The sequence below is a fragment of the Erinaceus europaeus genome, chromosome 23 (assembly GCF_950295315.1).
Source record: "Erinaceus europaeus chromosome 23, mEriEur2.1, whole genome shotgun sequence".
In the NCBI taxonomy this organism is placed as follows: domain Eukaryota; kingdom Metazoa; phylum Chordata; class Mammalia; order Eulipotyphla; family Erinaceidae; genus Erinaceus; species Erinaceus europaeus.
The window spans coordinates 10,946,160-10,958,825 of NC_080184.1; the positions used below are offsets into that span (position 1 = coordinate 10,946,160).

The 12,666-nt window shown below is 42.1% G+C and overlaps 1 protein-coding gene across 1 annotated transcript; it reads left to right on the forward strand.

Annotated features, from left to right (window-relative positions):
- Positions 1 to 3,437, forward strand: LOC103116127 (putative gustatory receptor clone PTE01). Its single transcript, XM_016189548.1, has 2 exons — positions 1 to 50; positions 2,495 to 3,437. Exons 1-2 carry the CDS (start codon positions 1 to 3, stop codon positions 3,435 to 3,437), a joined length of 993 nt encoding a protein of 330 aa, XP_016045034.1.
- The last annotated feature ends 9,229 nt before the right edge of the window (positions 3,438 to 12,666 follow it).

Consider the following 12,666-nt stretch of genomic DNA (forward strand, 5'->3'; position numbering starts at 1 on the left):
ATGGATCGCCATTCCTATGTCATGGCCCAGCACAAGTGCAGCTCTGTCCCGTGAGTGCCATTGGGAATCTAGGATACAGGAGGAACTTGGGGAAAGTGGAATATGTTTCTCAGTTTCTCCTTTATTTATTGGGTGAGGTGTATTAAAGTCTTTCCAGTATATAGTTGTTGGTCCATGTGTCTAGTTTCTCAGTTTTCTATAAAACGCTCTCCTCTCCAGCCTAGGTCAACCTCCACCATCCTGCACCAGGACCTCAAACTGCCCCCACCCCGCCAAATCCCAGAATCCTTTAGTTTGGCGAAATGCACTAAATCCAGTCCAAGGTCTCCTTTTTTTCCCCTACTTTTTAAAAATTTACTTTATTGGTAGGACTAATAGTTTAGAGTTGACAATAAAATACAGTAGTTGGTATATATGTGTCATTTCTCAGTTTTCACATAGCAGTCTAATTCCCTCCACTACCATCATGTTCCCGGACTTAAACCGTCATCCCCCCACCCCCAGAGTCTTTGACTTTGGTGCAATACACCAACTCCAGTCCAAAATCTGCTTTTCCCGCCATTTTTTTAATTTTACTTTATTGGTAGGAATAATGTATTATAGATGACAGTAGAATACATTAGTTGGTACATGTTAACATTTCTAAGTTTTCCACATAATAATCTAATCCCCTCTAGGTCCTCCTCTGCCATCATGTTCCAGGACCTGAACCCACCCCCAATCCAGAATCTTTTGCTTTTAGTGTAATACCAACTCCAGTCCAATTTTTGCTTAGTATTTTCCCTTCTGCTTTTATTTATCAACTTTTTTTAAAAAAAGATTTTATTTACTTATTAATGAGAAACATAGGAGGAGAGAGAAATAGCCAGACATCACTCTGGTACACAAGCTGCTGGGGATTGAACTCAGGACCCTATGCTTGAGAGTTCTGATGCTTTATCCACTGAGCCACCTCCCAGACCACTATTTATCAACTTTTGTCTATGAGTGAGATCATCCCACATTCATCCTTCTGTTTCTGACTCCTTCAGGCTTCATTTTGCATTTTCCTCATGCAAAATGAGGTAAAGAAGATGAATTCACCATTTCTGTAATTCAAAATTCCTCTCATTCTCTATTTCCACCTTCTCTCTTGTTTTCTCGCTGTCTCTAATAAATAAAAAATAGAGAATTTCTTACACTATTTTTGAATAAAATAGTTTGTGACTATCTTAGAATTTTTTTTTTTTCCCGAAAGGGAGAAGGGTATGTCTTACTCAACATTTCATTTAAAGAATGGGCTGTATTTTGCTATGACCTTGGATTTGTTATTACTAATATCCTCTAATATTCTTCTATGATTGTCTTTAAGCCAACTGTGAGTAGAAAGGAGATTAAGGGGGCCAGGTGGTGGTGCCACTCAGAGCAATGACCCGCACAAGGATCCAGTCTCAAACCCTTGCCCCCAGCTCCCTATCTGCAGGGAGGATGACTCACAAGTTGTAAAGAAGGTCTGCAGGTGTCTCTCTGTCTTTCTCTCCCTCCCTATATGTCAATTTCTCTCTGTCTTATCCAATAATAAAAAAAAAAAAAAAACAGAAAAATGGCTGCCAGGAGCAGTGAATTTAAAGTGTAAGAACCAAGACCTATAAATAACCCTGGAGGCAAAAAGGAAGAGAGGGAAGAGGGGAGGGGGAGAAAGAGAGAGAGACAGAGAGCAAGAGAGAGAGATGAATAGTTCAGAAACAAATGAGAAATACATAAATTGAATTTGTGTGGTCCGGGAGGTGGTGCAGTGGTTAAAGCACTGGATTCTCAAGCATGATGTCCCGAGTTCAGTCCCCGGCAGCACATGTACCAGAGTGATGTCTGGTTCTTTCTCTCTCTCCTCCTATCTTTCTCATAAATAAATAAATTCTAAAAAACAAAAACTGAATTTGAGAACTAGTGACACAAGACAATGGTCCTAGTTTCAGTCCCCTGCACCACCCTCAACCAGAGCTCTGGTAGCCACTCTCTCTCTCAAATTAAATAAGTAAAATATTTTAAAAAAAGAAAATTGAACTTGAGACAAGGAGACACTGTTGAAGGCACAGGAATGTATGACTTCCTATGTATGGTTATTATTATTATTATTATCATTATTATTTTGGTAATTGCTTGGAAACAAAATTTCCAATGGACACAATGCTGGATACCCAATTTACTTCTTTTCTCCTTATTTTTTTAAAAAATTCAATTCCTTAAAAAAATGTCTTATTTATTTATTTATGGATAGAGATAGAAAGAAACTGAGAAGGTAAGAAGAGGTAGAGAAGAGACTGAGAGATGCCTACAGTCCAGCTTCACCACTCATGAAACTTTCGCTCTGCAGTTGGGGACTAGGGACTTGAACTTGGGTCCTTGTGTATTCTAATATGTTCACTCAACTAGGTGTGCCACTAACTGGTCCTAACTTCTTTGATCTTTTACAACTCATTCTTTCTCTCTCTCTCTTACTCTTTCTCTCTCTTAGATGTCCAAATGATCCAGAAACAAAAAACCTCACGAGTATCTCAGAATTCTTCCTCATGGGCCTCTCAGATGATCCCGAGCTCCAACCCCTCCTCTTTGGGCTGTTCCTCTCCATGTACCTGGTCACCGTGTTTGGGAACCTGCTCATCATCCTGGCCGTCAGCTCTGACCCCCGTCTCCACACCCCCATGTATTTCTTCCTCTCCAACCTGTCCTTGGCCGACATCGGTTTCACCTCCACCACTGTTCCCAAGATGATTGTGGATACCCACACTCACCTCAGAGCCATCTCTTATGCAGCCTGCCTGACTCAGATGTCTTTTTTTATTCTCTTTGGGTGTCTGGACAGTCTCCTCCTGGCCGTGATGGCCTATGACCGCTTCCTGGCCATCTGTCACCCCCTGCACTACACGGTCATCATGAACCCTAAGCTCTGTGGCACGCTGGTCGTGATGTCTCTTTTCATCAGTCTGGTAGTCTCCCAGATGCACAACTCCATCGTAGTGCAACTTACTTACTTCAAGGACGTGGAGATTTCCCATTTCTTCTGCGACCCTTCTCAGCTCCTTAACCTCGCCTGCTCTGACCCGGTCACGAATAACATAGTCATGTATTTCATTGGCGTTATCTCTGGTTTCATTCCCATCTCAGGGATTCTTTTCTCTTATTATAAAATCGTGTCTTCTGTCCTCAGGGTCCCATCAGGAGGTGGGAGGTCCAAAGCTTTCTCTACCTGTGGCTCACACCTTTCCGTGGTTTGCTTATTTTATGGAACAGGTCTTGGGGTGTACCTCAGTTCAGCTGTCTCAGTCTCTCCCAGGAATGATGCCATGGCCTCCGTGGTGTACACGGTGGTCACTCCCATGCTAAACCCTTTCATCTACAGCCTGAGAAACAGGGACATCAAGAGGGCCATGCAGAGACTCTTCAGCAAAAGAATCTAGTCTGCGTGCTTGAAGGAATCATGTGAAGTGAGATCAGCCAGAAAGAGAAGGATAAACATGGGATGATCCCACCTGTGGACAGAAGTTGTGAAACAAGAACAGAAGGGAAAACACAAAGCAGAACTTGGGCAGCCATTGGTGTCTTGCACCAAAGTAAAGGACCCTGGGATATGGGTGGGGAGTGTTCATGTCCTGGAACACGATAGCAGAGGAAGATCTAGGTGCAGGGGTTCGAGAGTTATGTGGAAAACTGAGAAATGGTACACATGTCCCAACGACTATTTTACTGTCAACTGTAAATCAGTAATTCCCCCAATAAAGAAAAGTAATCTAGTCTCCTTACCTGTGTTGGAAAACACAACAAAACTAAATATAGAGGTCCATCTCTCTCATCACATTATTTCTGTAACACAATTTTCCTTCAATCAAAAAAAAACTTCTTATTATCTTTTTATTTACTGAATAGAGACATCCAGAAATTGAGAAAGTAGGGGGAGACAGAGAGGGAGACAGGCAGAGACATGACTGCAGCCCTGCTTCACTCATAAAGCTTTTCCCCTCCAGGTGATGACTGGGGACTCAAACCTATGTCCTTGCACTTGGTAACATGTGTGCTGAAACAGGTGCACCACCACCCAACCCCTTTCTTTCACATTTCAACATATATTTTATTTGTTTTACCTCAGTGTGTGTGAGAGATATAGAATGCGAGAGAGAGAGAGAAGAAAGAAAGAAAGAAAGAAAGAAAGAAAGAAAGAAAGAAAGAGAGGGAAAGATCCATAGATCAGAGCAATGTTAAGCTCACTTTTGATGGCATTGGGGAATTGAACTTGAGACTTTGGAACTGCTGACATGAAATTCTTTCTGCATAACCATTATGGTGTCTACTCTGCCCTCTCTTATTAAATACTGGTTTGTTTTTGTTGTTGCTGTTGCTGATTTAGTTCCAGGGAGAAGTGTTTATTATACAGAAGGTCAGAACAGGGAGATGGTCAAATACAGATGGTCATTTTGAGGGAACTTTCAAGGGAAATTTTAGACTACTCCAGACCAAGGAAACTTTCAAGGGTAGATTTAGGCCACCCCAGACACAAGAAACTTTCAAGGGAAGGTTAGGATGCCCCCACACCTAGGGAACTTTCTAAGGAAAACATACCTATGGAAAAATGTTGTTTAAGTTTATTCTTGATGTTAATGAAAACAATTATACATGATGTCATCTGTATTCTTGATGTTATTGAAAACAATCTTACACGATGTCAACTATATGCGGGCAAAAAGTGTTTAAAATAATACTCTGAAAAGCAAAGGCAGAGACACTTCTCTCCTGCACCTAAAGCAGTTGACATGTCCCTCATCTCATCTCGCCAACTCCCCCCTTCCGTCAGGGACTCTTAATTACTTTCACCAGGGCTGGTTCCCAGCAGGTCCTGGATCAGATGGGTGTGAAAAGGAGTAATTAATTACATATTTTCTTCAAGTTTGGGAGCTACTCTCTGCCCTAGTCAGCTTTTGATCTCTAGTCCACTACCATCAAGCTCAATCAATGATTACTACACACATGGGCCCCTAGGAACATACCTAAAATAGACATCCTGGATTCTTCCCTCCCCCTCCCCAAAAGTCTCATCTGCTCTCCTACTTTGTGGTTCCTGTTATTTTCCCCCTGCTTTATATCTTATTGCCTTCCAGCCAGCAAGTTAAAGATCCTACTATGATTCCATCCTGATTTTGCTGGACAGATAAACTCACCAGTGTGTCCTGGAGCAGCCCCCCCTCCAGAACCCTGTCCCACTAGGGAAAGAGAGAGACAGGCTTGGGAGTATGGATCCACCTGCCAAAGCCCATGTCCAGCAGAGAAGCAATTACAGAAGCCAGACCTTCTACCTTCTCCATCCCCAGAAGAACTTTGGTTCATGGCCCCAGAAAGGTAAATGATGCAGGAAGAAAACCCATGGGTGATGAATGCTTATTCTACCAGGAAGCAAGACCTTTGTCATCAGGAATCTTGGTTTTGTACCATCATGGAAAAGGAAGTAAATCGACAAGACACCCAACAAATCTGAATTGTTTCCCTTATCAGAGAGAAGAGAGATAAAAGAAAAAAAAAAAGGAACAAGAAAAAGAAAGGACATTTAAAAATACTAATAGGTGTGAGTGTGACTTAGAAAGTGAAGACAGGAATGTAGAAAAATGGGGAGGGGGGCTGGGTGGTGGTGTACCTGTTTGAGGTCACATATTACAATGCATGAGACCCAGGTTCAAGGCCCTGGTCCCCATCTGCAGTGTCACGAGTGGTGATGCAAGGCTGCAGGCATCTTTCTGTCTCTCTTCCTCTCTACCTCCCCTTTCCCTCTCAATTTCTCTCTGTCCGTATCCAATAAATAAATAAAGATAAGTAATTTTTTTTAAAAAAATTTAAAAAACATTGGAAAACATAGATATAAAGGCAATCCATATCTGTGACCTTGCGGGAACTACTGCAGTTTCCAATGAAAGGTATGAGGATACTGGTGGTGGGAGGGGTGTGGAATTATACCCCCCAGTATTTTATAAAGTTGCTACCCAATATTAAATCACTAATACAAAAGAGAAATAAGTCCTATTATTCATAGAAAAGAATGAAACTGCATTCCTTACAAAAACAAGGGTGTATCTTAAGGCCATTGCACTAAGTGACAGAAACAGAAAGGTCCGTACCAAACAACCACACTTTTAATGTGGAATGCCCAAAACGTAAAGTCCTAGGTAAAGAATACCCTTACAGGTGTCCAGATGGTAGGCTGTGGAAGAATAGAAAATATGCTTGAGGGTCTGGGCAGTGGTGCCCTGGTTGAGCACACACATCACAGTGAACAAGGACTTAGGTTCGAGCCCCTGGTCCCCACCTGCAGGAGGAAAGCTTCTCCAGTGGTGGAGAAGGGCTGAAGGTCTCTCTTGGTCTCTTTCCCTCCTTATGTCACTTTCCACTCTCAATTTTGCTCTGTCCCTATTCAATAATAAGGACAAGAGACTGGCATACTTTAATGATGGTCCTTTTGGTCACTACCATGCCACCCTATCACTGGAGCCATAGTCAGGGAATCCTAGGATTCCCACAGATATGAAGAGTCTAGACCTCTAACAGATCCCTCTCTACACCATCACTAGTCATCTCCATCAGGAACAGCATCATAAACCCTCTTGTGGAAACTTACAGGACATTGCCTTCAGTGTGGAACAACAATGGGAGGGACTACCCCATTCTCTGAAGGAGGCTGAGTCTTTAGAGGAAGACAGACCCTATAATGAGTGCAGCCTGGAATGTTCTCAGCTGTGACCATGGACTGTGAGCTCAAACTGACAGGGATGACAGTTACATAGCCTCCTCTGCTAAGTGTGAATAGATATGGACCCTAGGCCAGATTGTTGGGGTTATAGTTAATGGTATTTATATACTCTTCCCATATTTGGGGATCTACTCTCTGTCCTGCTCTAGCTTTCTAGTCCTATCCCCAATTCTGATACCATCTTCCCAGATGATACTTTTAGCCCACCTGTCAGACTCAGGCAAAAAATTAGTGAAGTCATAGGCACCTTGGAATATACCTGAAATAGACTTTCTAACTTTTTCCAAGATGAAAACCCAAAATTTCATCTGCTGTATTCTTCCCTTTATGTTCCTGATTATTAAACAATCTGTTCTGCTTTATATCTTAATGCTTTTCAGTCATCAAGTTGCAGCTGCTAGTATGATGCCAACTTGACTTCCCCAGGCAGACAATCTCACCAGTGTGTCCTGGAACCCCACCTCCCAGAACCCTATCCCACTAGAGAAAGATAGAAACAGGTTGGAAGTATAGATAATCCTGCCAATGACCATATCCAGTGGAGAGTCAACTACAGAAGCAATATTTGCCACCTTCTGCACCCCATAATGATCCTAGGTCATGTTCCCTGAGGGATAAAGAATAGGGAAGCTTCCAATGGAGGGGATGGGATATGGAACTCTGGTGAAGGGAATGGTATGGAATTGTACCCCTCTTAACCCACACTCCTACTGAGCATTATTGAATCACTAATAAAAATATGCTTGAAAATGATTTAAAGGCACAAAATTCCAGCTATAAAAATAACATTTGCTGTGGATGTAGTTTGCACCATGGTGATTATTGTTAATAGCAGGGTATTTTATGAAGATCATTTTTTTTAATTTACTTTTATTTGTAATGGCCACTAGGGTGGCTGATGGGATTTGATGTCTGTACAACAAATTTACTGCTACCAGTGGCCTTTTAAAAATTTATTTAATGGAGGACTAATGGTTTATAGTCAACAGTAAATACAATGCTTAGTACATTCATAACCTTTCTCAGTTTTCCACATAGCAATACAGTCCCCACTAGTCCTCTGCCATCATGTTCCAGGTCCTGAACCCTCCCTCCCCACTCACCCTAGACTCTTTGACTTTGGTGCAAGGCATCAACTCAAGTCCAACTTCTGCTCTGTGTTTTCTTTACTGATGTTGTTTTTCAACTTCTGTCTGCAAGTGAGATCATCCCATGTTCAACTTTCTCTTTCTGATGTATCTCACTTCACATGATTTCTTCAAGATCCATCCAAGATAGACGGAATATGATGAAATCACCATTTGTAATAGCTGAGTTGTATTCCATTGTGTATATAGACCACAACTTGTTCAGCCACTCATCTGTTGTTGGACACCTTTTATAAATAAATGTTGTTAAAATGTTTATCTTTATTCATTTATTGGATAGAGACAGCCAGAAATTGAGAGGATAGTGGGTGATAGATAAAGGAGGGAAAGAGTCACCTGCATCCACTGCTTCACCACTCACAAAGCTTTCCACTTGCATGTGGGGACTGGGGTCTTGAATCTGGGTCCTTGTGTAACATGTGCACTCAACTGTAACTGTGTTGCTGTGCAACCACCCTGTCCCAGCCATTTAAAAAAATGATAGAGAGATATTGAGAGGGTAGGGAAGACACACACACACACATGAGAGAGAGAGAGAGAGAGAGAGAGAGAGAGAGAGAGAAATCTGTAGCAATGTTTAACCATTGAATGTCCCCCCTTCTGCAGGCAGGGACCAGGGGCTTGAACCCAAGTCCTTGTGCATGTTAACAAGTGTGTGTTATCAGGTTTGCAACTTCCCTGCCATAGACTATAATTTTTAAAATTCAAATCTATAAAAAAGGAATTATTCCTGGAAGAAATAAATTCATTTCCCCTTTTACTGCTTACACTGATGACATTGGTTGAAAATTCCCCACTCCATTATCTTTGGACCACCCAAGGGAGTTGATTAACTTGGAGATCAGAAAATCAATAGCATGGTTTGTTTAATGAGACACTCAGAGAATTCCACCCTTGAAACACAGGAAATCTAACAGGGCCTTTTTCCCTCTTACCTATAAAATAACCTGATCCCAACCAAAGGGAAACACAACTGGGGTCCCTAGGAACTCACCACAGAAAACAGAAAGATTCCCAACAGAGAGAAAGAGCATAAGTGACTTTATCCTTTATCTTTGGAGTAGAGTGCTGGTACCTTCCTGTATGCAAGTCCATATGCAGGGGAAGTGGTATTTTCAAGATTTTCCTTAGTATGTGCTAAAACCACTGCTTCTGGTTTTTTAAAAATTATTTTATTAGAGAGTTCAATTGTTTACCATACAGTTGGTGACACATGGATATAATTTCACCTGTCTGTAGAACATGTTTAACCACCGCTTGTGTCTTTTTTTTCCTTTTTTTAATTAATGATTTAATAATGACCAATAAGATTATGGGATAACAGAGGTACAATTCCATGAATGACAATGTGTACCCTCATATCTCTCCATCAAGGACTGTCTCTGAGGATACATACTTGCCTTCAGATCTGCCACCAAGTAATGGACACCTTTAAGTCCACTTGTATTGCCATGACAGCACAGATGGAGGCTGACAAGTGGGTTCCATGAAACATAGGAAGATTCTGCAAGAGTTACTGTTGCATGCCTGAGGACTCACTTGTGTCAACACCCTTCTCAAAAAGAGGCTACATTCAGAATACATACCACAGATACCTCCATTCTTTCTTTTTATTAGTGATTTAAGAATGATTAACAAGGTTGTAAGATAACAGAGGTGCAATTCCATACAGTTCCCACCACCAGAGTTCCCTGTCCCATCCCCTGCATTGGAAACTTCCCTATTCTTTATCCCTCTGGGAGTATGGACCAAAGATCTTTATGAGGTGCAGAAAGTGAAAGTTATGACTTATGTAATTGCTTCTCCACTGGACATGGATGTTGACAGGTGGATCCATACTCCCACCCTGTTTGTATCTTTCCCTAGTGGGGCAGGACTCTGGGGAGATGAGGTCCAAGGGCACATTGGTGAGGTCATCTGCCTAAGGAACTCAGGATGGTATCATGGTAGCATCTGCAACTTGGTGGCTGAAAGATAGTAAGATTTAAAGCAGGGGAAAATTTTTTTTATCAATTTTTCTGTTTTTATAGGAGTGTATATTAACACCATTCTTGCCACCAAAAGTCTGCATCCCTCCATCCACCTCCCTATAGTGAAGCTGAAATTCTGTCCTCATCACCCCTCAGAGTTGTTTTTTTCCTTGGTGCAATACTCAAATTTATTTTTTTATATCTGTTTTAATAAACAACAATCCAAAGGTAGGACTAGGGCTGATGATATAGAGGTCTTTGTGCAGGAAGAAGCTATTAAGTCTATTTTAGGAATATTCCAAGGGGCCCATAACTTTACTAATTCTTGCCTGAGCCTGATAGCTAACATGCAGGTTGACTAAAAGTATTGTCTGGGAAGATGGTGTCAGAATTGAGGATAGACCTAGCAAGCTGGATCAGAGTAGCTCCTAAGCTATGTTCATTCTTGATGGCACTAACAGAGAGTTGGGCAAGACAGTCAAAGACTGTGAAAGCCCCCACTCTACAGTGTCATTACTACATACTTTATTGTCTTAGAAATGTGTAATAAAACTTCAACAATAAGAAATACAAATAATTTTTTTAAAATGTAATGAAAAGGAGAGAAGAAGAGATAGGAAATATCACAAAGACAAAAATCTAAGTGTTCTCCTCTGATAAATGGTAATTAATATTTGGCTTTTAAATCTAGATACCTACTTCTTCTTCTTCTAGCGTTTGCCCTTCTTCCGTAGCCAGTTAACAGCGTCAGGTTGAGCCTGATGTAAAGTTTCGAGACCTCCTTTGAATCTGGAGAGTTGGCTATGTGGGTCATAGTCTGTCTGGAGCCGCAGGGGCAGTTCGGGTCATCTCTGGCTCCCCAGCGATGGAACATAGCGGCGCACCGGCCATGGCCTGTTCGATAGCGATTGAGGAGGGCCCCATCATAACGTGCTAGGTCAAAGCCGGGTTGATGCTTGCAGGGGTCTGTGATGAGGTGTTTGTTCTTGACCTCAGCTGACTGCCAACTCTGTTTCCAAGAGTCTGGAACAGAGAAGTTCAGTGTAGGCATAGGAGACCAGATTGGGTGACGAGACGTCAAGCGTTGGACAGGGTGGGCGAAGATATCCGCGTATATTGGCAGGTCCGGTCGAGCGTAGACGTGGGAAATGAAATTAGATGATGCCGCATCCCGACGAATATCTGGCGGGGCGATGTCGCTAAGAACTGGCAGCCATGGAACCAGGGTGGAACGGATGGTTCCAGAAACGATCCTCATGGAGGAATATAATTTGGAATCGACCAAGTGGACATGGGGGCTACGGAACCATCCTGGGGCACAGTATTCTGCAGTAGAATAGCATCATGCCAGAGAGGATGATCGTAGTGTGGAAGCGCTCGCGCCCCAGGAGGAGCTGGCCAGTCTTGCCATGATGTGATTCCTCGCGCCCACCTTGGCTGCAGTTTTTATGAGATATCTACTTTGACATTGGAAATAGTATTACTAGTCTTGGGGAATGTAGGCTGCTACTGTGATTGTCAACTTGGCACACTATAATTCAATCCAGTTCAATCTTCTTTCACAAAAGGAATGTATGAGAGAAAATATCAAAAAGGAGATGTTTTCAATCTGAAGTGAAATCTTGAAAATATGAAGAGGGGGCCTAGGAAAGGGGTACACCAGGTTAAGTACACATAGTACTAAGTTCAAGGACCTGCACAAGGATCCTGGTTTGAGGCCTTGGCTTCCCACTTTATAGGAGGGACGCTTCACCAGTAGTCAAGTAGGTTTGCAGATGTCTATCTTTCTCCCTCCCTTCTTTCTCCCTCCCTCTCTACCTCTCCATCCTCTCTCAATTTTTCTATCCTACCCAATAAAATGAAAAATAAAGGCCACCAGGAGCACTGGATTCTTAGTGCAAGCACGGAGTCCCAGCGATAACCCTGCAGGCAAAATTCAATTAAAATAAAATACTGGAAATCTGAAGAATGACAGGAAAAAAAAAAAAGTTACGACACCATGAGCATCATATCAGAAAGAAAAGACATTCTTGAAGCCATTGTTGTGAAGGACAGATAGAAAAAAAGAGTCACAAGTTTTTGGAATAGTTATATAAAACATATCTTTGGGGGTTGAATGGTGCTACACCTGGTTGAGAGCCCATATTACAATATTAAGGAACCTGGTTGGATTCTCCAATCCTCACCTGCAGGGGGAAACTTTGTGAGTGAGTAGTGAAGCAGAGCTGCAAATATCTCTCTATTTCTCTATCTCTATTTCTCTCTCTGTTTCTCTCTATTTCTCTCTCTCTCTCTCTCTCTCTCTCTCTCTCCCTCCCTCCCTCCCTCCCTCCCTCCATCCAGGGTTATCTCTGGGGTTCAGTGCCACCATTATAAATCCACTGCTCCCTGACAGCCATTTTTTTTTTCCATTTTATTGGATAGAACACAGAGAAAATGAAAGACGAATTGGAGATAGAGAGGGACAAGACAAAGACAGACACCTGAAGACCTGCTTTAATGCTTGTGGAGTGGAAACCCTGCAGGTAAGGAGTGGGAACTCGAACCCAGATCCTTGCCTGGGTCCTTGCACTTAGTACTTACTATGTGCACTTATCCCAGCCCCCCTCTCTTTCTCTCTATCACTCCTTTCCCTCTCCATATCTGGCTGTCTCTGTTTAATACCTAAAGATATTTTTTTAAGTTGTTAAACACATCTATTTGAAGGATATAAACAGCCAGCGTATTAAAATTGGCCATTTTGGGGTTTTTAACTTCCACATATTTCTGAATCCCGTGACTG

Coding starts and splice junctions, on each gene's coding strand:
- LOC103116127 (XM_016189548.1), top strand. CDS start 1: ATGGATCGCCATTCCTATGTCATGGCCCAGCACAAGTGCAGCTCTGTC. Junction 51..2,494: donor CACAAGTGCAGCTCTGTCCC/GTGAGTGCCATT, acceptor TCTCTCTCTTAG/ATGTCCAAATGATCCAGAAA.